This window comes from Meriones unguiculatus, chromosome 14 (genome assembly GCF_030254825.1).
Source record: "Meriones unguiculatus strain TT.TT164.6M chromosome 14, Bangor_MerUng_6.1, whole genome shotgun sequence".
In the NCBI taxonomy this organism is placed as follows: Eukaryota; Metazoa; Chordata; class Mammalia; order Rodentia; family Muridae; genus Meriones; species Meriones unguiculatus.
The window spans coordinates 46,321,950-46,346,507 of NC_083361.1; the positions used below are offsets into that span (position 1 = coordinate 46,321,950).

The 24,558-nt window shown below is 40.3% G+C and overlaps 1 protein-coding gene across 4 annotated transcripts in view; it reads left to right on the plus strand.

The window, feature by feature from the left end:
* Gabrb3 (gamma-aminobutyric acid type A receptor subunit beta3) overlaps positions 1-14,246 on the plus strand; it is a 265,056-nt gene extending 250,810 nt beyond the window's left edge. For all 4 annotated transcript variants that reach the window (XM_060367239.1, XM_060367240.1, XM_060367238.1 and 1 more), the window contains exon 9: positions 9,706-14,246. In XM_060367239.1, the coding sequence (XP_060223222.1) occupies positions 9,706-10,047 (342 nt within the window). In that variant the 3' untranslated portion in view covers positions 10,048-14,246. The remainder of the gene's footprint in view (positions 1-9,705) is intronic.
* Positions 14,247-24,558: the final 10,312 nt, after the last annotated feature.

Sequence of the window (24,558 nt, forward strand, 5' to 3'; positions counted from 1 at the left end):
GTCTGCATAAAGAGAATAATGGGTGAATATGAGAAATGCAAAAGCCACTAACCTCATACCGGACACAACAAGCTCAGCATGAGGGATAGCTAAGCCATGTGGCAGTGTGTCAAAACAGTCCCCTTTTAGTTCTCAGTGGTGACACTTGGCGGTGGTTATCGGCCACAGCTTGCAGTTTTCTTTAGCAGGAAAACTGTTGGTATACTGCATGGAACCTGCTTGTTAAACTATTTCCTGAGAAAGCTACATGTCCCATGGAGTATGTGATAGGCAGAGAATGCCCTGAAGGCCTCAGCTCCCAACAATCACTGGAGGACTGACCCTGTTGTAAAACCACAGGTAGATTTCTCATATATTTAGTAGTTACACAATATTGTAGCTTAGCGAGAAATATGTAAGTTCTTTCGGTTTTTCCATTTGGCACAGGGTAAGCTTGTTAAATTTGATTCATTTATACATACTTCCTGTTTGTTCAAGGATTTCCTCTATACCCGAAAGCAAGCCTTTGGTTATAGTGTACACATTGCATTTGCAAATCTTGTGATATCTGAGGAGTTGACCAGTTGGAATGGCATTTTAATGTCATGACACAATACACCCATAAGTGTGTGTGTGTGTGTGTGTGTGTGTGTGTGTTTTGCTGGCAATTGATCCTATGCTCCCTCAATTGTGCTAGGCACAGCCGTAATTCTTATTAAAGACTGAATTCACAAACTCAATATTAACCTTACTAAGCAGGAAGATCTCTTGTCCCCCTCAAAGGGCAAATTGTGTCATGTTCTTCTACAACTAGAACTTTTTACTTAACTGCAATTTGGAAGGTGAGTAAAAAATAAGATAGCCTACCAAAGAAAAAGGGCCGAGAAAGAAATCAGGGAAACAACACCCTTCACAATAACCACTAATAACATAAAGTACCTTGGGGTGACAGTAACCAAGCAAGTGAAAGACCTGTTTGAAAAAAAAAAAAAAAACTTTAAGTCTCTGAAGAAAGAAATTGAAAAAAATATCAGAAGATGGAAAGATACCTCCTGCTCATGGATTGGTAGGATTAACATTGTGAAAATGGCCATCCTGCCAAAAGCATTCTACAGATTCAGCGCAATTCCCATCAAAATACCAACTCAGTTCTTTACAGACCTTGAAAGAAAGATTCTCAGCTTCATATGGAGAAACAAAAAACCCAGAATCTCCAAAACGATCCTGTACAACAATAGATCATCTGGAGGTATTTCCATCCCTGATCGTAAGCTGTACTACAGAGCAATAGTGATAAAACTGCATGGTATTGGCATAGAAACAGAAAGGAGGATCAATGGAACTTAATAGAAGACCCAGAAATAAACCCACACACCTATGAATACTCAGTTTTTGACAAAGAAGCCAAAACCATTCAATGGAAAACAGACAGCATCTTCAACAAATAGTGCTGGTCCAACTGGATGTCTACATGCAGAAAAATGAAAATAGACCCATATTTATCACCCTGCACAAAACTAAAGTCCAAGTGGATCAAAGACCTCAACCTAAAAGCAGATACTCTAAATCAGTTAGAATAAAAAGTGGGGGAAGAGCCTAGAACTCACTGTTACAGGAGACAAGTTCCTGAACAGAATGCCAACAGCACAGGCTCTAAGAGCAACAATCAATAAATGAGACCTCATGAAACTGAAAAGCTTCCGTAAAGCAAAAGACACTGTCGTCAGAACAAAACGACAGCCTACAGATAAAACAGGGTCAGATGAAAGGGGAGGAGGACCTCCCCAATCAGTGGACTTGCAAAGGGGCAGGGAGGAAATGAGGGAGGAAAGGTGGGGTGGCGAGGGGATGAGGGAGTGGGATACAACTGGGATACAGAGTCAATAAGATGTAACTAATGCTAAAAATAATTAATTAAAGCAAGACAAAAAACAAACAAAAAAGAATAAGATAGCCACGAATACCAATCTAGTTACATATTCTAAAGAAGAAAATTTTTACATGATGTTTTCTGGATGAGATGATTTTAATTTTGCATAACTACACCTGTTGGAGTTCAGAGAAGAAGAAAAACCTACATTGGAATCATTGATTCTAATTATGGTAAGTGTGCGCTGGACCCTTCAAAATAAGAAGAATTCATGAAACAATTTAAAAATTACAAGCCACCTGTCATTCTGTAAAAAGCATTTCAGCCTTAGATCTCCTGTAGTCACTTATTTCTATTTTGCAACTGGCATTCTGGAGGTAAGGGTGAGAAGAAGAGATTACTGTCTCTTTTAGAAACACTGCTTTTCAAAATGATATTTCTAAAAGTTAAAAAAAATAATATCCTTTAAGCTTTTCAGACAAAAAAAAAAGTGCCAGTAATTTTCTGCACATTAGCTCATGTTTAAATGAAACCCTTGTATAGTGAATCCATAAGTAAAGCAGCCAAGCTATTTTAAACTAGGATCTTAATTAAATATATGTTTGTATTCTTTTGCACACCAGAAGAACCTTTATTTGTGATAGTGTTTCCATTGCAGGACTTCAACTTTATGAAACAGAGTTGTCTAAAAATATATTCATTCTTGACCCCTGTCTCAGGAGATTCCTAAAATAGCTACAAGCTTCTCATCAATATTCAGAGGAGACAAGAGAACCTCACCAATTGGTCAAGTTTTATTCTTTAATTTGTAAACCATTAGCAATATTTCTAAAGAAGTATAGCCTGGCTCAGACTAAGCTTCCTTCACTGACATTTAAAGAAACAGATTCCCACCTGTATTAGATCATTTTCCAAACACACAACTATGTCCACAAGAGTCTAGGGAAGACAGTTAGGTCCCTGTGTATGAAAACATCAACCTTATTTCTTATACCCTCTTTAATCTCCCTATATGATTTCTGAATTACCACATCTGCCATCTCTGTTTTTTCTTCAGTCTGTTAATCTCATGATTGACATCTTCCTTTTCTTCAACATCTAGGTTGGTGTTCCTTCTCACAGTCTTTTTATTTCTTCCCTATTAGTGCTTGCATCTTCCTTTAGTCACTCCATGCCCTAAACCACTGTTTCTGTTGCTGTTCTCTCAACTTCCAGCAAATGCTCCATACATGTGAAATGGCGGATTGCTTAAATTATTTCCCCCATCAGACTGTACCCAGTTCCTTGCTTCTACTAAAGCACAAAGAGCTGGACTCCACCCTGGCAGATGTCAGGTGGCATTTGCCACTGTAGATCTACTCCTGCTGGACTCGTAGGATCTACCCAGTCACATAATTGTTTATTTGGATTCCTTAGTGTCTGGTAAAACAAAACAAAACAAACAAACAAAAAAAAAACGAGCTTTATATATCACATTTTTTATAACTATATGTTGGAAGCTCCCACCTACTAGACTGATTAAGTGGAGGAGTCCCTGCACTTATCTTCATGGTTCATAGCTTGGCCCATTCATGACCCTGGTGGGAAGCAGGTGTGTAAATATATTTTGCATGAATGACACCAAGTGATGCAGAGCTTTTGTTTATGTCCCCAGTGAGGCACTGGGGTGGCACATGAGCTCTTAATTTCCTCTTTAAAAATACCATGAGCTATCAGGATTATTTTTCTATAAATACTAATGTCTTCTGTATTCTTTTCTACCTGGGAGGGAAATTGTGAAGCTTCCTGGGATGGGAACTAATGTAACAAGTGACTTATTATTATCGAAAAGAGTAAGTTCTGTGTTAGTACTTTAAAAAATCAGTGTCTCCCTTTTTAGGGTGTTCTCTGACTCAACTTCAAGAACAAAGTAATTTTTAGAATGCCAGCTTACCATGAAGGTAGATCTCTTTAAAATGTTGAACACAGAAAAAGATTCAAATTAAACAATTAGTGTGGCCCCACTTCTTTTAAGTACCTTGATGAGTGAGTGTCTCCACCATCTACCCATGATATACTCATGTGTAGAACAATGTCCATCTCAAGGCATTCAAAGGAAGTATTGAAATAAACTAAGTTACAGGACCCACCTGGCTGAGTCCCTTTCCAGCTGTCCTCCAAGTCAAGATTCCTTATGAGCCACAGCCCATTCAGTCATGGCCCCACTCATTCCTATATGCCATAGAGCACTGTTTGCTATGCTGGGGAGAGTGGGGAATACTAGTGAGACAGGCTCTGACCTGCACACGTGCTTTTAACTATCCTGTATGCAAAGATCATCTTAGCCATCTCTTCCTGGGCTCCTTCCTGCCCCACCAGCAGTAGTTCAAGTAGCCCCTTCTTAGGTAGAGTGAGTTGGTGTGGCCAAGTTCTCCCACATCTAAACCTTGTTATGCTGCAGTGGGACTAGGGGTATAGCTTTTTACTGTCCCCTCTGTTTCAGCCATTGCATAATTATTCTGTGGCTTTGGCTGTCTCCTCCTGCTGGAATTACTAACAAACAACCACTAAGAACTCAGCCTGAGTTCTTAAAATTTCTGGAATGGTCTTCCTGGTTCTGAAGACAGCAAACAGCCTTGTCATGGAAAGGATTTTATTGCTTACCATTCCAAGGGGAAATAGAAAACAAACAAATAAACAAACAAACAAACAAACAAACTTAGAGAGACAATACAAAGTCCTATCCTATCCCAACTTTCTCAGTCTCTGTAATACTAAAATATAAGCACCATTAACACATTTATCAAGTCTGGGTGGAATCAGAAAGAGGAACTGTCTCTCTTCTCCTCCATTACTATTCCCAAGATAAAAGGCAAGCTTAGTGGCGCACACCTATAATTCAAGCACACAGGAGGCTGATGTAAGAGGATTGCCATGAGTCTGAGGACATCCTGTGCTCCAGAGTGAGTTGTTGGTTAGCCTAGGCCAGACTGAGACTCTGCTTCAGAAAACAGACAACAAAACCAGCACAAAACAGAACAGGCAAAATAGGAAGAGTACATCTCTCTGACCTTTAACATTTCTATTCAGACTGCTATTGGGCATGCAGAACTATGTGACAAACTGCCTTGTCATGTCTCAGGTTCACTTTTATTCTTGATCATCTGCATGTGTATTGGACATCATTATTTTCTTCTGATTAGACATTACTTTTTGAGTTGTATTCTAAAAGCATAGGGTTGGAGTTTCTTAGCCTGATAAACAGAAAACCTTACTAGCCCTGGCTGTAATCTGCCTTCCATGCACTATCAAGTGTCTTCTATTATTATTATCATTGGGTGGTGGAAGGATGACAGAGAATGAAAAGGCAGCAAACTTTCCACCCATCAGGAGACATAGCATGGACCAGCAACTAGGTGGATTCTTCATTTTGAAAACTTGAGTTTACTCACTAGGATACCTTACACAAAATGCTTTACTTTGAGTCTTTGCTTGTGATGTGTTTGATACTTTGATCTAAAAATTATCTCTCTTTTTTCCCCTGTCTACTTCTACACAGTAGGCAAATGTACATCTCCTATTTTCTCTTATCCCACAGAATTTTTGATAGTTGCTATGACAGATTATCATTTTACCAGATAGCTCTTAGGTCAAAATACTAAGGGAGTAAGGCTGGGGATGGGAGGCCAGCTACCTTTATCTTACAGACTAAAACCAAAGTGCAAGCAGCTGGACAAGTAGTTCCTTGCATTGTAGAATTGCTTGGCTGTCATCTGGGGTCAGTCTTTGCTCCTGTGGACTGTCCTACTCCCTCTTAATGAAGCTATTCCTGCAGAACCTCCCTACAAAGGCAAGTTGACTCTTTAGGCTTGAATTTCATATGCTTCTAGCTAGAAAAGTACTCTACTGTGCTTAGAAAAGAATATGTGATGAGACTGTGCCCACCGAAAAACAAAACAAAACAAAAAAACCTATCTTGAAGACTGTACCTTTAATTACATCTACAACGTCCCCTTTAACCATCTCAGAAGCTCTGGCACATGAGAGTTGACCAAGCTAGCACATAGTTAAGTTACCTTGAGAAGTATTCTCAAAGAGGAGCAACTCAGTGGCAAGGTCCTGAATGGCCTCTACTATTGCATCCTTTACTGAGCCTTGGCTACTTTGCTGTTGGTAGCTGAGACTCTGGACTCTAACGTACTCAGTGTTTCACATGGCTCCCTATCTCTTCTGGGTAGAAATTAGGAATCCTCCCTTCCCACTTTACCACCTTCACATTCAGCTTAACACCTTTAATGAAAAATTCTTTAAAGACCTTGAAAGAAAAATTCTCCACTTCATATGGAGAAACAAAAAACCCAGAATTTCCAAAACAATCCTGTACAACAAAAGATCATCTAGAGGTATCTCCATCCCTGATCGTAAGCTGTACTACAGAGCAATAGTAATAAAACCTGTATGTTACTGGCATAGAAATAGAATGGTGGATCAGTGGAACCAAATAGAAGACCCAGAAATAAACCCATACACCTATGAATACTTGGTTTTTGACAAAGAAACCAAAACCATTCAATGGAAAAAAGATAGAATCTTCAACAAATGATGCTGGTCCAACTGGATGTCTACATGCAGAAAAATGAAAATAGATCCATACTTATCACCCTGCACAAAACTGAAGTCCAAGTGGATCAAAGACCTCAATATAAAACCAAATACACTAAATCGGTTAGAAGAAAAAGTAGGCAAGAGCCTAGAACTCATTGGCACAGGAGACAACTTCCTGAACAGAACACCAACAGCCCAGGCTCTAAGAGCAACAATCAATAAATGGGACCTTACGAAACTGAAAAGCTTCTGTAAAGCAAAGGACACTGTTGGCAGAACAAAACAACAGCCTACAGATTGGGAAAGGATCTTCACCAACTCTGACATAGGGCTGATATCCAGTTTATGTAAAGAACTAAAGAAGTTAAAAGGCAATAATTCAAGCAATCCAATTACAAAATGGGCTATGGAACTAAACAGAGATTTCTTTGTAGAAGAATATATAATGGCAGAGAAACACCTAAAGAGATACTCAACATCCTTAGTTATCAGAGAGATGCAAATCAAAACAACCCTGAGATTACACCTTATACCCATCAATATGGCTAAAATCAAAAGCTCAGGTGACAACACCTGCTGGAGAGGATGTGGAGAAAGGGTAACCGTCCTTCATTGCTGGTGGGAATGTAAACTTGTACAACTACTTTGGAAAGCAATCTTGTGCTATCTCAGACAATCAGAAATACTCCTTCCTCAAAATCCAGCTATATCACTCCTAGGCATATATCCAAAAGATGCTCACATACATAACAAGGACTTTTGTCCAACCATGTTTGTAGCAGCTTTATTTGTAATAGTCAGAACCTGGAAACAACTCAGTTGTCCATCAATGGAGGAATGGATACAGAAATTGTGATATTTTTACACAATGGAATACTACTCAGCAATTAAAAACAAGGAAATCACACATTTTGCAGGCAAATTGTGGGGTCTAGAAAAGATCATCCTGAGTGAGATATTCCAGGAGCAGAAAGAACACACACAGAAAGATACTCACTTATTAGTGGGTACTAGACCTATAAGATAGGATATATATATATATATATATATATATATATATATATATATATATACTAAAATCTGTACACCTAAAGAAGATAAACAATATAGAAGACCAGGGGTAAGATGATCTGTCCTTACCTAGAAAGACAAAGGGATCGACATTGGAAGTAGGAGAAAACAAGTAACAGGATAGGAGCCTACCGCAGAGGGAATCTGAAAGACTCTACCTAGCAGTGTATCAAAGTAGATGCTGAGACTAATAACCAAACCTTCAGAAGAGTGCAGAGAATCATATGAAAGAAGGGGGGAGTTAGTATGACCTAGAGGGGACAGGAGCTCCAGAAGGACCAAATATATCAGGGCAAAGGGGTCTTCTATGAGACTGTTTCTCCAACAAAGGACCACACATAGATAAAACCTAAAACCCCTGCTCGGATGTAGCCCATGGTAGCTCAGTATCCAAGTGGGTTCCCTAGTATGGGGAACAAGGATTATTTCTGATATGAACTCAGTAACTGGCTTCTTGATCTCCCCCTCCCTCCTTCCAAGGGAGGAGCAACCTTGCTAGGCCACATAGGAAGACTTTGCAGCCAGTCCTGAAGATACCTGGTAGGCTAAGGTCAGATGGAAGGGGAGGAGGACCTCCTCTATCAATGGACTTGGAAGAGGTCAGGGAGGAAATGAGGGAGGGACGGTGGGTTTGGGAGGAAAAGAGGGAGGGGGCTATGCCTGGGATAGAAGTGAATGACCTGTGTTTAAAATAAAATAAAAAAAGAAAATAGTACGCAAAGCAGAAGCAAATAGAAATTGCAATTACCATGAATTCTATCATTCAGAATAAATATTGTTCACTTTGAATATGTCAGTATATTTCTGACCTCTTTCTCTACCTAAGAAAATTCTATCCTTAATGGTAAATGTATTTTCAATTGAGGAAAATATATTTAAGTTAAAAAAAAACACCTTTAATGAGAGGGATATCTACCTATAAGGTGGGAAGACTCAAATTAACTTATCGATGAGCCATCCTACAAATACAACTAGAGGTTTGTGGAAAAGTCCATCAACTATCAATTTACTGCTAAAAGAAGGGGTAGACTAGCCAGGGTGAAAGAAAAGAAAAGGGATAGAGCTTTCCAGGGAAAAGCATGGACACAGATTGGAGGATGTAGAGCATTCAGGAATGAGTGCTCAGGACAATGGACCATAACAGCTACGCTTTGATCCCCGATGGAACACGACCAGGGACCCCAGCCACAGTTCCACAGGTTGCATGGTTTCTCAGCCACAGGGAAGCTGCAGAAAAATTCTGTGTTCAACCAATAAACATGGACCACCGGTGTTGTCGTGGAGGGTCTAAAGCTATGTTTACAAAGATTACAACTTTATCATCTTAAAGTTGACCTCACTGTGGAAAGGGGCTTGCTAATTTAAATATCTCAAAAGAGGACTTCTTCTAGGGGCACAATTAGACAGAGACTCATGCTTGTATCTATCCCAGCAGCCACCATAAGACTGTCCCTGTCCTTCCCCTCAGTCATCTTGAAATTTAAGTCATTAGACAAAAGGCTGGCAGGATGGAATGCACTGAGGGGAAGGGCACACTTAGCCGTGTAACCCTGGGTTGAACGCAAGCATTAAAAATAGAACAAGCAAATGTCTTAAGGATTTGTCTACTTGAAACCATAGCTGATACCAAATGTTACGTGTACTCTGCTACTCCTATTCATCCATGTCCGAGAGAAAACTGAAGTTGTCAGTAGGCACAGTAAGACATTAACACAAAACGGAGTAACCTGGACAGCATGCTCCAAGAAAAGCTATGTGCAAGAGGCCATATGTTGCAATCTTTCATGGTTGTGTTAACCTCCATTTCTGGTTGAGATGTTGATGATTCAATGCCCACATGACTGGGAAGAGAGATTGTGTGACACAGGTATCATGACATTGCCAAGAAAGGCAAAACTCAACCATTTCCATTCAGTGAGTAGTTACAAACAGTCCCTTGCCCAGAAGTAAAGCCCTGAAAGGGCTTTGTACTTCAGTTTTCTCTTCAGTAGGAATTCTGATCTGTAACGTGAACTTCTCTGAAAGCTCTCTGTCAAAGTTCCAAAGTAGTATTTTCCTATACCATGAGGTATGGAGTTGACATGCAGATTCTCATAAACTATGTTGCATGATTGTGTGCTATTATTCTGTCCAGGGCTTGCATATAAAAATTAGAATAAATGGCATGCCAGCCTCCTAAGAGTGTGTTTTCTTCTCATTAGGTGGATGCTCACGGGAATATTCTATTAGCATCTCTGGAGGTTCACAATGAAATGAATGAGGTTGCAGGCAGCGTTGGTGACACCAGGAATTCAGCAATATCCTTTGACAACTCAGGAATCCAGTATAGGAAACAGAGCATGCCCAGGGAAGGGCATGGGCGGTACATGGGAGACAGAAGCATCCCGCACAAGAAGACCCACCTACGGAGGAGGTCTTCACAGCTCAAAATCAAAATCCCTGATCTAACCGATGTGAATGCCATAGACAGATGGTCCCGGATCGTGTTTCCATTCACCTTTTCTCTTTTCAACTTAGTTTACTGGCTGTACTATGTTAACTGAGTGACTGTACTTGATTTTTCAAAGACTTCATTTAACACTGAGTGAAATATTACCCTGCCTGTCAAGTTTTTATACCAATACACACACACACACACACACACACACACACACACACACACAAACACACACATATACACACAATTGTATATATATGTGAACTTTCTCAGCATATATATAAAATACACGTCTATATGAGAATGTATGTGTATATGTTTATGTACGCAGGTGTGAGTATCTGTGTATGTAAAACAAATACGCATACATACCATACATTTTGCAACTATGGACAATTTAACACAGGATGCATATTAAAGAAAGTCATAGCTTTTTTCTTTTTTAATTGAAAGGGACAAGTATCTAAATATTATGCCTCAAGAATGAGGGCGTGAAACACAGTCATCCCAAAGTGTGTCTTTTATTATTATAAATTAGATATTTTTGCTTAAAAATCAGAACAGAATTCTTAGTTAATCTTTGGGAACTCCCACAGCAGTAGTTGTACACCTCATTCCCTCTCTTTCAGTTTGCAGCCAAGGCTTGTTGGCTTCTCTGTGATGGACTTGTTTCATCAGGTATGCTTTTCTGTAGTGGATTAGCACATGAGGTGAGTCGCTGGCAGAGCACTTACCTGGTTTTTACTGGTAGGCAGCTCCCATGGTCATGTCTGAATGTTCATCTTTAAAAACTCACTGGGAGTAAACTGTGTCCCTTTGTAAGTACTCCACCATCTCGTACATGTGGGGATTTCTGTTAACATTAAGTGGGTCCAGCTTAACTGTCTTGTGGGAGTACAGTGGCACATTTTGATAATGACATTCAATCACTAGAAATGTGCTCTACATCTCGTCCAGATTTCTAGGTCTGCTATTTAAACTGGAAGCATAGATGTCTCAGGTTCTTTGTTACTCTAAGGTAAAACCATCTAAAGTGGTTTCCCCCCTTGCAGTTATGTTACCATTCTTATAACATTGTATGTTAATATAAATATATTTGCATAATATGCATACATATGTATATTACCAAGATTTTGTTTCTTCTGCTTGCTATCATGGCAGCATGCGACGTCATATTTTTCATTCTGTGCTGTAACTACTTTCTGTTATCTAGAAATTAAGATTGAATCTAAAATGTTTCTACTGTTCACTTTTGGAAACTTAAAAAACATCCTCACAGCCTTTATTTCTGTACTGACATATCTCATAAGCACACCCAATTCCTCCTAGACTGACTAGGATTTTGCAGGAACACTACCAGTACACACCACGATCACACAACAACCCATGACCGTTCCTGAGGCAACGAGGGCAACCTGACACAAACACAGTCTCCTTTGGTTCCTTCTGATCCACAGCCTCATCAGTATTTGGACTTTTTAAAGCTCGTAGAAACAAGACAAGGTGCACCGGTTTCATAGACGCAACCTTAACTTACTATTTAGATGAGCTCTTTCTAAAGAAAAACAAAGATGATATATTTTTTGTAAACTATTTCTATCACAGGCATCCATAAAACGACTGCAGTTGTGCAAACAGGTGTCACAGCGAAGCATTTGGAAGACAGGATAAAAAGCAAAACATGCAGTAAAGAACTGCAAAATTAATAACCCCCAAATCCCACACATGTCACCCTCAAGTCTGGCACCATAATTTTTCATGAAGGCAGCACCATCACCCTCCCCAAGATGTGTGTGGTGTGGCCTGTCACCATGGACTGACACTACTTTATTTTTTGGTGGCCATAGCAATCTTTAATATGTGGGAGTTTGACTGTTCAAAATCCAACATTAAATAAAAGCTTAATCTATAAAATCTCATGTGAGGGATGGTTACTGATTTTTATGCCCTTTGCCTCCTCCATTCCTGTCTGCTAATTCTTCCAATTATTGCTCTTTGTTTTCTATCTGGAGATGAGCCTGTGAATTTTGGCCTTTGGCTTTTCTCTGGAAATTTTCTTTTTCATGGGTAACAGTAGGCAGAAACTAAAAGTTAAACAGATTTAACAAAAAAAATCTGTAAGTGGCCTTATAATTGTAACATGTTAAAGAAAACAAATGTTTGCAAAGACCTTATCCCTTTCAATATTTCAGGTATCTTTCTCTGTATCCTGTAACTCAAGATGTAGCTGCCATGTGTAGAAGAGGGACTCCCAAATGCAAGCAATGTGGCAGAAGCAGTCAAAGACTGATAAGTTACCATACTCAGAACTGTTTTTTTTTTTTCTGGGAAAAGTGACTCAACACTTTTTTGATGCACAGTTGAGATACCCACATATCAGTGGCAGAGACATCACAAGGCTCAGAAGAGCAGCAGTGCACTCCCTGAGAATCTCTGGATATAATTTTGCATGGTGTAGTCATAATAGCTTTTGAGCTTTTTATATGCATTTGGCACCAAGACTGGGATCCACAACTTTATAGACACTGCAATGAAGTTACCATAGTAGCTAGACTCTAAATAGTGTTTGTAATTACACACACGTACATACACAGACACACACATACACACATATACACATTAACAAATACATACATGTATTCTGTAAAAAAATCTTTTTTAAGATCCTTGGATATGTGTTTGCTTTACTTCATTGCAGAAGAAAATCACTTTTCTTCTAATAAATTATTTTACAGCTTCTCTATTTTTTAAAGCTGTGAGAAGTGTTGAGAAAAAAAACAACAAAAAAAAAACAAAATACTTTTGGCTGTGCTTGCAGAAGGGTGGGATCTGATCCCTGTTCTAGGAACTTAAATCATGTCACTTTATAGCAGCAGCCGCTTGAGCCAAGAAGTGAGGGTATAGAGGGATTCCACCTGGACCTCTGATGAGTAGTGGCTGTTATCCACACACAGAGCTCTTAAAAACAAACAAGAAAATTAATTTCTTATCAACTTAATAAACCATTAATTTTCTCAATAGTTCTGTCTTTCCAAATTTAAATGCTTCGCAGAGAGTTCATGGTGTTGACGCCTTGATGACAGCCCTGTATTAGTCATTTTCAGATATGTCTGTGACACCTCAATAGCCCTCCTCCATCAGTCCTTGCAAAGAACAGACTCAATGCAGTGGAATCATCTTTAAAACAAAAGTCACTCCTGCTCACCAATCCTAGGACTGTTGAAGGGTTGTGATGTCAGTGCCAGGACCCACTCACTGCCCATGAATCTCAGATAAACTGGGAAGTATAACACGGTAATATTCCCATTAAGCTTTAAGTGACATGTCCATCTGCAGTATTGTGTGTTTTGATGCCAACATGGGGACAGCTTCAACTATTCCCATCAAAAGCACTTCTCCTCTTTTGAAATGTAGAGTTGACAATTTCACCATTGAGATAATCTCAGAGGGGACCGGCACATTGAGGTTGTAGGTGTATGCCCCATGTAATGTAAACACATCTTGAAAAGATGTGTCAAGTCTTGAATCTCTGTGCTTAAAAGCATAAGCCTACTACAATTCATTTTTTAACCCTCCACTTAATAATCAGTTCATATTTCTGGGCATTTTCTGTAAGCCAACTAAACCACTGGTAAAATATTTTGTTGCTCTTGGAATGAATGCTGGCTTTCATGTCAGTGTGAACTTTCTATGAGAGTAACATTGACTCTATGGGCAAAGAACTGCCCTGGTGGAGTAAATTTCCCAGGACACTGGCGAGTGTGCCTTGGACTGATTACCTCTTCTACTGCATTGAAAGGTGCCATGTTTTCCTGAATGACTAAATCCCCCTCACCTTGTAAGTAACCTTCCAGAGTGGCTCACATACCTCTCCTAGGGATGGCCCACAAACATGTCATTTGTGACTCATTTTTCTACTTCCCAAGTCAGTAGATGTGCTCAAGGTAAGTACAGGATTGTTCTAGTAGGAATAGGCGGTTGCTCTCCTGATTGATATCCATATCGATTTCATTTCATTGTAAAGATAAACTTAAACCCGGTTTTGCTTAAGCACATTGATGTAATTTTTTGGTATTATTTGACATGAAAAAAAAACAGCAAAATTGAGTGACAGATACAATATGAAACTTGTTGAATGAATTCAAATTTATTAAAAAAGGACTAACTGACAAATGTGAAGACTAATTTTTTTTTCTTTTCCTTAACTTTCTCTTGATGAATGGTGTGGTTATTTTAATCCAAAATTGTTTAATTGCACATGTCCACTTGGGTTATATGAAAATAAAATGAATGTAAAGCCTTAAACTGCCTGCCTAAGAGAACAGTTAAACTGTTTTTTTTTTCTTTTTTTTAAGCCATCACAATTTATGTATTTTTATGTGAGGATCTACGTTCAGTCCCTAGTACTGAAAAAAATAAGTCACAGTTTAGCCTGAAAAATGAACTTCAAGGAACAACTAGCCACACAAAGAGTTGTAATCTATTTTAGCCTTTTATTTAGTGTTTTAGGAATTATGCACTTTTGTGTTAAAAGCTAGAGAACAATCTCCCACTCTTGAGAGCTACCTTCCTTGAGTTCAGCACCTTAAGGCAACTTTCTTTGTTGCCTGTCTAGTGGGAAAGTGAGATGTTTTCATGGGGGGGGGAAATGAATGAGTAAATGAATGAATGCCCTCAGACTATGGACATGTGTGTGGAGACAGATTACTGAGAGCCATGTCTCACTCCTGGGGATCCTGAGGGTCCCAAAATGCTTTGAGCAAGGTAATGCAGAGCATCTGGTGTACATCCATGCATAACAGTTGGAAGTAAAGTAGTCAGCGATGATGCAAGGAACCTTTTCATCCCTTGTTCTGATACATATATAAGGCTTTTGCATTCCAAGTCTTCTTTTTTTTTTTTCAATGCAGTTTATTCAGGAACCTTGAACAATCCTCGGACCCTGGGGAAAGCCAGCCCACAGCTTAAGTAGCCTCTGGGTAGCCAACCCAGGCGTGCCACGGGGGCAATGCAGATAGGTCCACATACATGGAAGCAAGCCAGATCCTCAGCCTTAGCCAAATGTGGAATTGTTCGTGACAGAGAGCACTCACCATCGGGAAGGTGGAAGGCAGAAACCAGCTCCATCTTTAAGGCACAGCATTCCGCAGCTCTCTACAGTTCCCCCTTTTTGTTTTAGACACATCAGGCAAGAGTAGAGGTCTGATCTCTGATATTAGAAATAAATTGGGACTTTGTACCGATGTTGATTTAGGTGTCATCCACCCAAAGAGCATCAGACCCGTCCTATACCTTTTTCTCAGAGGCGGGACCTGGGGCATCAACCTGCATGCAATCAGACATGCTCTTCTCTGGGTCGAAAGCGGCTGACCCTGAGTGCAGTGCTTAGCCTCGCATCCTGAGCGTATCATTTTAGCTTTTTATGGTATCCAACCATGTTTGGGGAGAATGTCCTGCTTCAATGGCTGTAAAGGCCTGAATGATCATGGCTGCATCACACTGTTGTGAGACTCTAATCTTGCATATATACCACAGGCAAACCAAGGAGAGCAACACCAGAAGGCCTGCTAACCACAGGATCCCCAGGAACCACCAGAAAATAACCCCAAACACCTAAGATAACACAATGGGTAGAGGCCAACGTAAAAGCTCAAGCAACAAAAGACAGAGCAATATGTCATCTCCAGAACCCAGTTACCCAGGGGCAAGTAGCCCTGGACACCCCACCATAACTGAAATCCAAGAAGATGACCTAACAAGTATGCTCATGAAGATGATAACAGAGGAAACAAATAAGATTCGTAAAGACATAGAGGAAGATAAACTCAAACAGAATATTGCCATCCGTAAAGAAATAGAGGAAGCTGCAGCCAAACAGTTTATGGCCTTTAGAAAGGAAATGCTTAAAACACTGAATGAAATGATAGAAACAGAGTTGAAGGAACTAAAAGAAAAACAGGAAAGTACAATCAGACAGGTGAAGGAAGTAAACAAAACAACTCAAGACCTGAAGATAGAATTGGAAAAATTAAAGAAAACACAAATGGAAGAAATAATGGAAAGGAAGAATCTAGGGAAGAAAACAGGAACTACAGAGGTAAGCATAACCAACAGACTACAAGAGATGGAAGAAAGAATCTCAGGTGTAGAAGATACAATGGAAGAAATCGATGTATCTGTCAAAGAAAATGTAAAATCCGAAAAATTCCTGACACAGATCATTCCAAGTCTTCTATGTGGTCCTGACTCGGGCATGCCTTATACTAAGCTGATTAGCTACGGTGAGAACATCTCTGTGGGAAATTTCTCACCTAGGTCACTGGACCAGTCCTTGTGTCAAACTTAAAAGAGCAATACGTGCTTCTTAGAAGTACTTGGTTTGGTCACCAATGAGTACAGTGGCCTTTGGGGAGCCATCACCCAGACTATTCACTCCTCCACCCATTGATGGCCTTGCCTGCATTCGCATGAGTTTTCATCACAGTTCTTGCTTAGAATTTTCTTACTTTGTTCCTTATCATTGTTCCCTGCAGAGGAGATAATCTTCAGAGAAGATTAGCTCTTTAAAAGCTGCAATAGGCTTTTTGTTTCCATTTTTTTTAATTAATTAATTAATTAATTAATTTATTTATTTATTTATTTAAGCAGTTTACAGCCTGATCCCAGCCCCCTTCCTCATCTCCTGCCAGTCCCACCCTCATACCCTCTTTCCCTATGGCCCCCTTCTCTTTCTCAGAGAAGGGAGGCCCCCATGGGATACCGATGTACCCTGACTCTTCAAGTCATAGTTGTGACAGTTTTAAGGTAGGGACTTATACCAGATGGATGGACTAAAGCAGCAGCTGTTATTGACAGAGATGTTTCTAGCATTAGGGAAACTTCACACTCCATCCATGCCTCTTGATTTTAGATAAGCAAGTTAAACTCAAAAATAGTGGGCAGCAACAGAGAAAACACAAATGCTGAAAATGCAGCCAACTTGAGTCTGGGCAGAGATAGGGTGCTTGCATACACCACACCCTGCATTCAGTTGCGTTGTTCATCAGAAACAAAATAAGGATAAATAACTAAATAAGCAACACATTGAAATGGGAGAACACAGTGTGCCTAGTGATCCTGTGCTTCTTAAAACGGACTAATGGCTCTGACAATCAGGTGATTAAAAACTTCTCTAATAAGTTAAATCTCTATGTCTTATTATACTGTGTTTAGGTTTTACCTCTTGCCTTCTATATTTAGTTAATTTGCTATTATTTTGTTTTCAAATTTATTTTGCAATAATTCATACAGTACAGTGTTACTATGTATGTAAAGTGCTTTAAACCCATCTTATCTCTATATTTAGGGCCTGTCTGCTCCTCTATGATGCATTTGTTAAAGTATGTGAGAGCTTATTGTGAAATACAGTTGCCTGCTTTGCTGCTGAACATGCAAGCTTATGCTGGTTGGTTAGCCTTTTGCCTCTGTCTTCCTGCCACTCCTCCAGCCTCTCATGACCACTATTCTCCCATTTTCTACTCAGAGATCAACTTTTGTAACTTCCACATGTGAGATAAACACATAGTATTTGTTCTTCTATGTCTAGTTAATGTCATTTAACAGAGGACCCCAGTTCTAAATTCTTTTTTGATGCAAAAGATACGACACTGTTTTTTGTTTTTGTTTTTGTATTTTACTTTTGCTTGTTTGGTTGTTTTTTGATTCCTTGATTGTTAAGTAATGATAGTGCAAGTATAGGCCACACTTTGTCTATTTAATCCTTGGTTTCTATGAATGGTACAGAAATAAAGACACTAGCTTTTAGATAAAAATACTACCATTCCCATCCTGGAATGGCTTTTATTTCTCATTTTCTGCCTCCAATCTTCTGTTAGCTATATCTTTAATTTTATGGTATCAAGGTTGAAAACATTTATACTCTGCCTGCAGTCACAAAATATCAGTATTTAATATTATGTTTACAAATTTCTCCTGAAAGTTGAGAACTAATGAACACTCACATTTTTTTTATTTTTTTATTAATTACACTTTATTCATTTTGTATCCCCCCTGTAGCTCCCTCCCTCCTCCCCTCCCAATCTCCCCCTTACTCTCCCTTCTCCATGCATGCCCCTCCCCAAGTCCACTGAAAGGGGAGTTCTTCTTTTCCTTCCTTCTGATACCAGCCTACTAGATCTCATCAGGAGTAGCTGCATTGTCTTCCTCTGTGAGCTGGTAAGGCTGCTCCACACTCAGGGGGAGGTGATCTAAGAGCAGACCAATCGGTTCATGTCAGAGACAGTCCCTATTTTCTTTACTAGCTTCTGGCCATTACAAATAAAACTGCTACAAACATGATTGAGCAAATGTCCTTATTGTGTACTTGAGCCTCTTTTGGATATATGCATAGAAGTGCTATAGTTGAATCTTGAGGAAGCACTATTCCTAGTGGGTTACTATGGAACCCACTTGGAGACTGAACTGCCATGGGCTACTTGTGTACAGGGATTTTAGGTTATCTCCATGCATGCTACTGGTTGGAGTATCAGTCTCAGGAAAGACCCCTGTGCTCAGATTTTTTGGTTCTGTTTCTCTACTTGTGGAGTTCCTGTCCTCTACAGATATGATTATTTCCCACTTCTTTCATAAGAGTCCCTGCATTCTGCCCAAAGGTTGGCCATAAGTCTTAGCATCTGTTTTGATAGTCTGCCTTTCAGAGGCCTTCTGCGGCAGGCTCCTAACTTGTTCCCTGTTTTCTCCTTCTTCAGATGTCCATTCTCTCTTACATTCTGGATGGGGATTGTGCATTTTAGTCAGAGTCCTCCCTCTTGATTAGTTTATTTAGGTGAACAGATTTTAGTAGGATTATCCTATATTATATGTCTATATGAATGATATATAGCATGTGTGTCTTTATGCTTCTGGGATAGCAATTCTGGGTTTCTTGTTATTCCATAGGAAGTTGAGAATTTTTCTTTCAAGGTCTGTAAAGAATAGTGTTGGTAATTTGATGGGAATTACATTGAATCTGTACAATGCTTTTGGCAGGATGGCCATTTTTACTATGTTAATCCTGCCAAGCCATGAGCATGGGAGATCTTTCCATCTTCTGATATCTTCTTCTAATTCTTCAGAGACTTGAAATTTTTTTCATACATGTCTTTGACTTGCTTGGTTAGGGTTACACCAAGGTACTTTATGTCATTTGTGGCTATTGTGAAGGGTGTTGTTTCCCTAATTTCTTTTTCAGCCCTTTTGTCTTTTGTATACAGGAGGGCTAATGACTTTTTTTTTTTTGAGTTAATTTTGTATCCAGCCATTTTGCTGAAGGTATTTATCAGCTGTAGGAGTTCCCTGGAAGAATTTTGGGGGTCACTCAGGCATACTATCATATCATCTGCAAATAATGATACTTTGACTTCTTCCTTTCCTATTTGTATCCCTTTCCTTCAATTTTCTTATTCCTCTAGCAAGGAAATCAAGGAATATGTTGAAGAGATATGGAGAGAGTGGGCAGCCTTGCCTTGTCCCTGATACCAGTGGAATTGATTTAAGTTTCTCTCCGTTTAGTTTGATGTCAACTACAGGCTTGCTGTATATTCCCTTTTGTATGTTTAAGTATGTGACTTGTATCCCTGATCTCTCCAGTGTTTTACATGAATGGATGTTGGATTTTGTCAAATGCTTTTTCGGCATCTAAGGAGATTATCATGTGTTTTTTTTTTTCTTTCAGTTTGTTAATATGCTGGATCACATTGATGCATTTCTGTATATTGAACCACCCCTGCATACCTGGGATGAACCCTACTTGGTCATAGTGGATGATATCTTTCATGTGTTTTTGGATTCAGTTTGCAAGTATTTTGTTGAGTATTTTTCATCAGTTTTCATAAGGGATATTGGCCTGAAATTCTCTTTCTTTGTTGGGGATTTGTGAGGTTTGGGTACCAAGGTGATTGTGGCTTCATAGAATGAGTTTCGTAGTATTTCTTCTGTTTCTATTTTGTGGAATAGTTTGAAAACAATTGGAGTTAGCTCTTCTTTGAAGATCTGGTAGAATTCTGCCCTGAAGCCATCTGGTCCTGGGCTTTTTTTTGGATGGGAGACTTTTGATGACCACTTCTATTTCTTTGGGGAATATAGGATTATTTAATTGATTTACCTGATCCTGATTCAGCTTTGGTAACTCAAATCGATCAAGAAAAATGTCCATTTCATTTAGATTTTCAAATTTTGTGGCATATAGACTTTTGAAGTAAGTCCTAATGATTGTTTGGATTTCCGCAGTGTCTGCAGTTATGTCCTCCTTTCCATTTCTGATTTTGTTGATTTGGGTGGTGTCTATCTGCCTTTTAGTTAGCTTGGCTAAAGGTTTGTCTATCTTGTTGATTTTCTCAAAGAACCAGCTCTTGGTTTTATTGATTCTTTGAATTGTTTTATTTGTTTCTAATTGATTGATTTCAGCCCCGAGTTTGATTATTTCCAGTCATCTACTCCTTTTTGGTGTGTCTGCTTCTTCTTTTTCTAGGGTTTTTAAATGGGCCATTAAGTTGCTTGAATGCACTGTCTCTATTTTCTTCTTGAAGGCACTTATTGCTATGAACATTCCTCTTAGCACTGCCTTCATTGTGTCCCACAAGTTTGGGTATGTTGTGCCTTCATTTTCATTGAATCCTAAGATGACTTTAATTTCTTTCTTTATTTCTTACCTACCTGTCATTTAGTAGCAAGTTGTTCAGTTTCCATATGTGTGTAGGCCTTTTGCTATTTCTGTTGTTATTGAGGTCCAGCTTTATTCCATGGTGATCAGACAGGATACAAGGGATTATTTCAATCTTCTTGTATCTGTTGAGGCTTGCTTTGTGACCAACTATGTGGTCTATTTTGGAGAAGGTTCCATGAGGTGCTGAGAAGAAGGTAAATTCTTTTGTGTTTGGGTGTAAAGTTCTCTACATATCTGTTAGGTCCATTTGATTCATGACCTCTGTTAGAGATATTGTTTCTTTGTTTAATTTCTGTTTAGTTGACCGGTCCTTTGTTGAGAGTGGGGTGTTGAAGTCTCCCACTATTAGTGTGTGGGGATCTATGTGTGGTTTAAGTTTTATCAATGTTTCTTTCACAAATGTCGGTGCCCTTGTATTTGGGGCATAGATGTTCAGGATTGTGATGTCTTCTTGGTGGAATATTCCCTTGATGAGTATGAAGTGTCCTTCCCCATCTCTTTTGATTAATTTTGGTTGAAAGTCTATTTTATTAGATATTAGAATGGCTACTCCTGCTTGCTTCTTGTGTCCATTTGCTTGGAAAGCTGTCTTCCATCCCTTTACCCTCAGGTAATGTCTATCTTTGTGACTTAGGTGTGTTCCTTGTATACAACAGATTGCTGGGTTTTGTTTATGCATCCATTCTGTTAGTCTGTGTCTTTTTATTGGAGAATTAAGTCCATTAATTTTGAAAGAGATTAATGACCAGTGGCTGTCAAATCCTTTGTATTTGATGTTGGCTGTGGTCATACGGTTGTGTGCTTGGTTGCTTTTTGTTTTACTGTAGTGGGGTTATTTATTTCCTGTGTTTTCTTGAATGTAGCTAGTTTTCTTGGGTTGAATTTTCCCTTCCAGTGTCTTCTGTAATGCTGGATTTGTTTGTAGGTATTGTTGAAATTTGTTTTTGTCATTGAATATCTTGTTTTCTCCGTCTATGAGGACTGAGCGTTTTGCTGGATATAGTAGCCTGGGCTGACATCTGTGTTCTCTTAGGGTCTGCATGATATCCGTCCAGGCCCTTCTGGCTTTCATAGTCTCTGTTGAAAAGTCAGGTGTGATTCTAATGGGTTTGCCATTATATGTTACTTGGCCTTTTTCTCTTGCAGCTTTTAGTATTTTTTCTTTGTTTTGTATACTTACGGTTTTGATTATTATGTGACAGGAGGATTTTCTTTTCTGGTCTAATTTATTGGGTTTTCTATAGGCCTCTTGTATTCTTATGGGCCTCTCCTTTAAGTTGGGGAAATTTTCTTCAATGATTTTGTTGAAAATATTTTCTGGGCCTTGGTGCAGGGAATCTTCTTTTTCCTCTATTCCTATTATTCTTAGGTTTTGTCTTTTTATGTTGTCTTGAATTTCTTGGATGGTCTGTGTCAGGAATTTTTTAGATTTAACATTTTCTTTGACAGATACATCGATTTCTTCCATTGTATCTTCCACACCTGAGATTCTTTCTTCCATTTCTTGTAGCCTATTGGTTATGCTAACTTCTGTAGTTCCTTCTTTCGTCCCTAAGTTCTTTCTCTCCACAATTTCTTCCATTTGTGTTTCTTTAAATTTTTCCAATTCTATCTTCAGGTCTTGAGCTATTTTGTTGGTTTCCTTCCCCTGTCTGACTGTATTTTCATGTTTTTCCATCAATTCCTTCAGCTGTTTGTTTGAACAATCCACTGGTTCTTTTATTTCATCCAGTGATTTAAGCATTTCCTCTCTAAAGGCCACAGACTGTTTGGCTGCGGCTTCCCCTATTTCTTTTCGTATTTTATTTGTTTCCTCTGTTATCTTCTTCATGAACATAGATGTTAGGTCATCTCCTTGACTTTCAATTATGCTGGGGTGTCTAGGGCTATTTGCCCCTGGATAACTGGGTTCTGGAGATGCCATATTGCTCTGGCTTTTGTTGGTTGAACTTTTACGCTGTCCTCTACCCATTGGGCTATCTTAGTTGTTTGAAATTAGTTTCTGGTTGTTCCTGGACTCTTGTAGTGGAGAGAATCCCTTTGGCAGGAAGGTGGTTTTTCCTGAAGGAAGCCTTCCCAGCTTTTTGGGTATAATCACTGGATGGCTGGTGTTTTTCAGGAGTTGCTACAGCTCACCTCAGGCATAGAGACCTGGGTAGTAACTGTGGTCCTGATTCGTCTAGAGGGCTCTCTTCTCACTGGAAGAAGTCCTGGAGACAGCTGCCCTCCTTCTGGGTTTCTTGCTGTAAATTGAGTGATCAGCTGCTGTAACCTGTGTGTCCCGTGGTTTGGTTGGTTTTGTTAGGGATAACTGGTTGCCCCTTGGAGCAGTATTTGGGGGTTGATCTCAGGGTTCCCAGTCTTTTGTAGGTCTGAGGTTGGATCTCTGTGCCCCAGGACCCAAGAGGTAATCTGTGGCGGGTGAGTACTGCTCTGGTGTCTCGGGGCACACAGTTCTGCCGGTAAGGTGTAGTTGGTACAATGTAGGCCTCTGGGCTGGCGGAGCATGCACCCACCTGCTAGTCTGCGGGATCTGAGTTTCCAATCACTCTGTGCTCCCTGTTTGGGCCCAGATCTGTGATAGCTGGGCGTACTCACCTGTTTGCGATCTGCAGTCTGCTAGACTTTCCCTAGGTGGCCCCAGCAGCAAGGTTTCTTCCTTCCCTGTGGGGTCCTCTCTGGACAGGGGTTCCCAGTCCCTGTTATACTGGGGCGCACAGCTTGTCTGTACCGCTGAGCTGAGAGCGCAGCTCTCCGCGTGCGGCAGGAGCTCAGTTGTGTTGGCGGTGGGTACCCGCCTTCCTAGAGACCTTTCGGAGAAAGACTGGGTGACCAGTGATCAGACTGGCAACTTTGCTTCCCCGTGGGGTTTTCTTGCGACTGGGACTCCCAGTCTTAGGCACCCTTGTGCCCCCGGATCAGCCTGGGAAACAGGATCGATGTAGTTTCAGGTCCCAGAGTTCAGTCACCTGGTCGCTGCACAGAGAGTGCTGTCCTGCTTCTCAGAGGAGGTGTTCTCCCGGCGCCGCCCTCTTGGCTCCCCCCCCTTCTGGGTTTCTTGCTGTAAATTTAGTGACCAGCTGCTGTAACTTGTGTTTCCTGTGGTTTGGTCTATTTTGTTAGGGATAACTGGTTGCCCCTTGGAGCAGTATCTGGGGGTTGATCTCAGGATTCCTGGTCTTCTGTAGGTCTGAGGTTGGGGCTCTTTGCCAAAAAGTGGCGGGTGAGTACTGCTCTCCTGGTAACAGCAGGCTATCTGGGGCACAGCAGTTCCCAGTATTGAGTCAGTCTGTGGGACCTCTCCGGGGATATACTGGGTTGCCTAAGTTTGTCCCCTTTGCTTTGTTCCTTGTTCCTTGTGAGGGTTTCTCTAGACAGTGACTCTAAGACTCTGGTGTCTTGGGGCACACAGTTCTGTCTGTAAGGAGTTGGTACAAAGCAGGCCTCTGGGCTGGAGCAGTGTGTGCCCGCCTGCTAGTCTGTGTGAGCTACATTCCCAATAACTCTGTATTCCCTGCTTGGGCCCAGATCTGTGATGGCTGGGCGTACTCGCCTGTTTGAGGTCTGTGGACTGCTAGGCTTTCCCCAAGCAAAGCCTACATGACCCCAAAAGCACGGTTTCTTCCTTCCCTGTTGGGCCCTCTCTGGACGAGGATTCTCAGTCTCTTTTGCACTGGGGTGCGCAGCTCATTTGTCCTGGTGAGCTGGGCGCGCAGCTCTCTGTGTGGCAAGAGCTCAGTTGTGATGGCGGCAGGTACCCGTGGTCTGTGAGACCTTCCAGGGAAAGACTGGGTGACCCATGATCAGACTCGCAACTTTGCTTCCCTGTGGGGTTTTCTTGCGACTGGGACTCCCAGTCTCAGGCACCCTTGTGCCCACCAATCAGCCTGAGAAAGTGATCATCGGGACATGCAA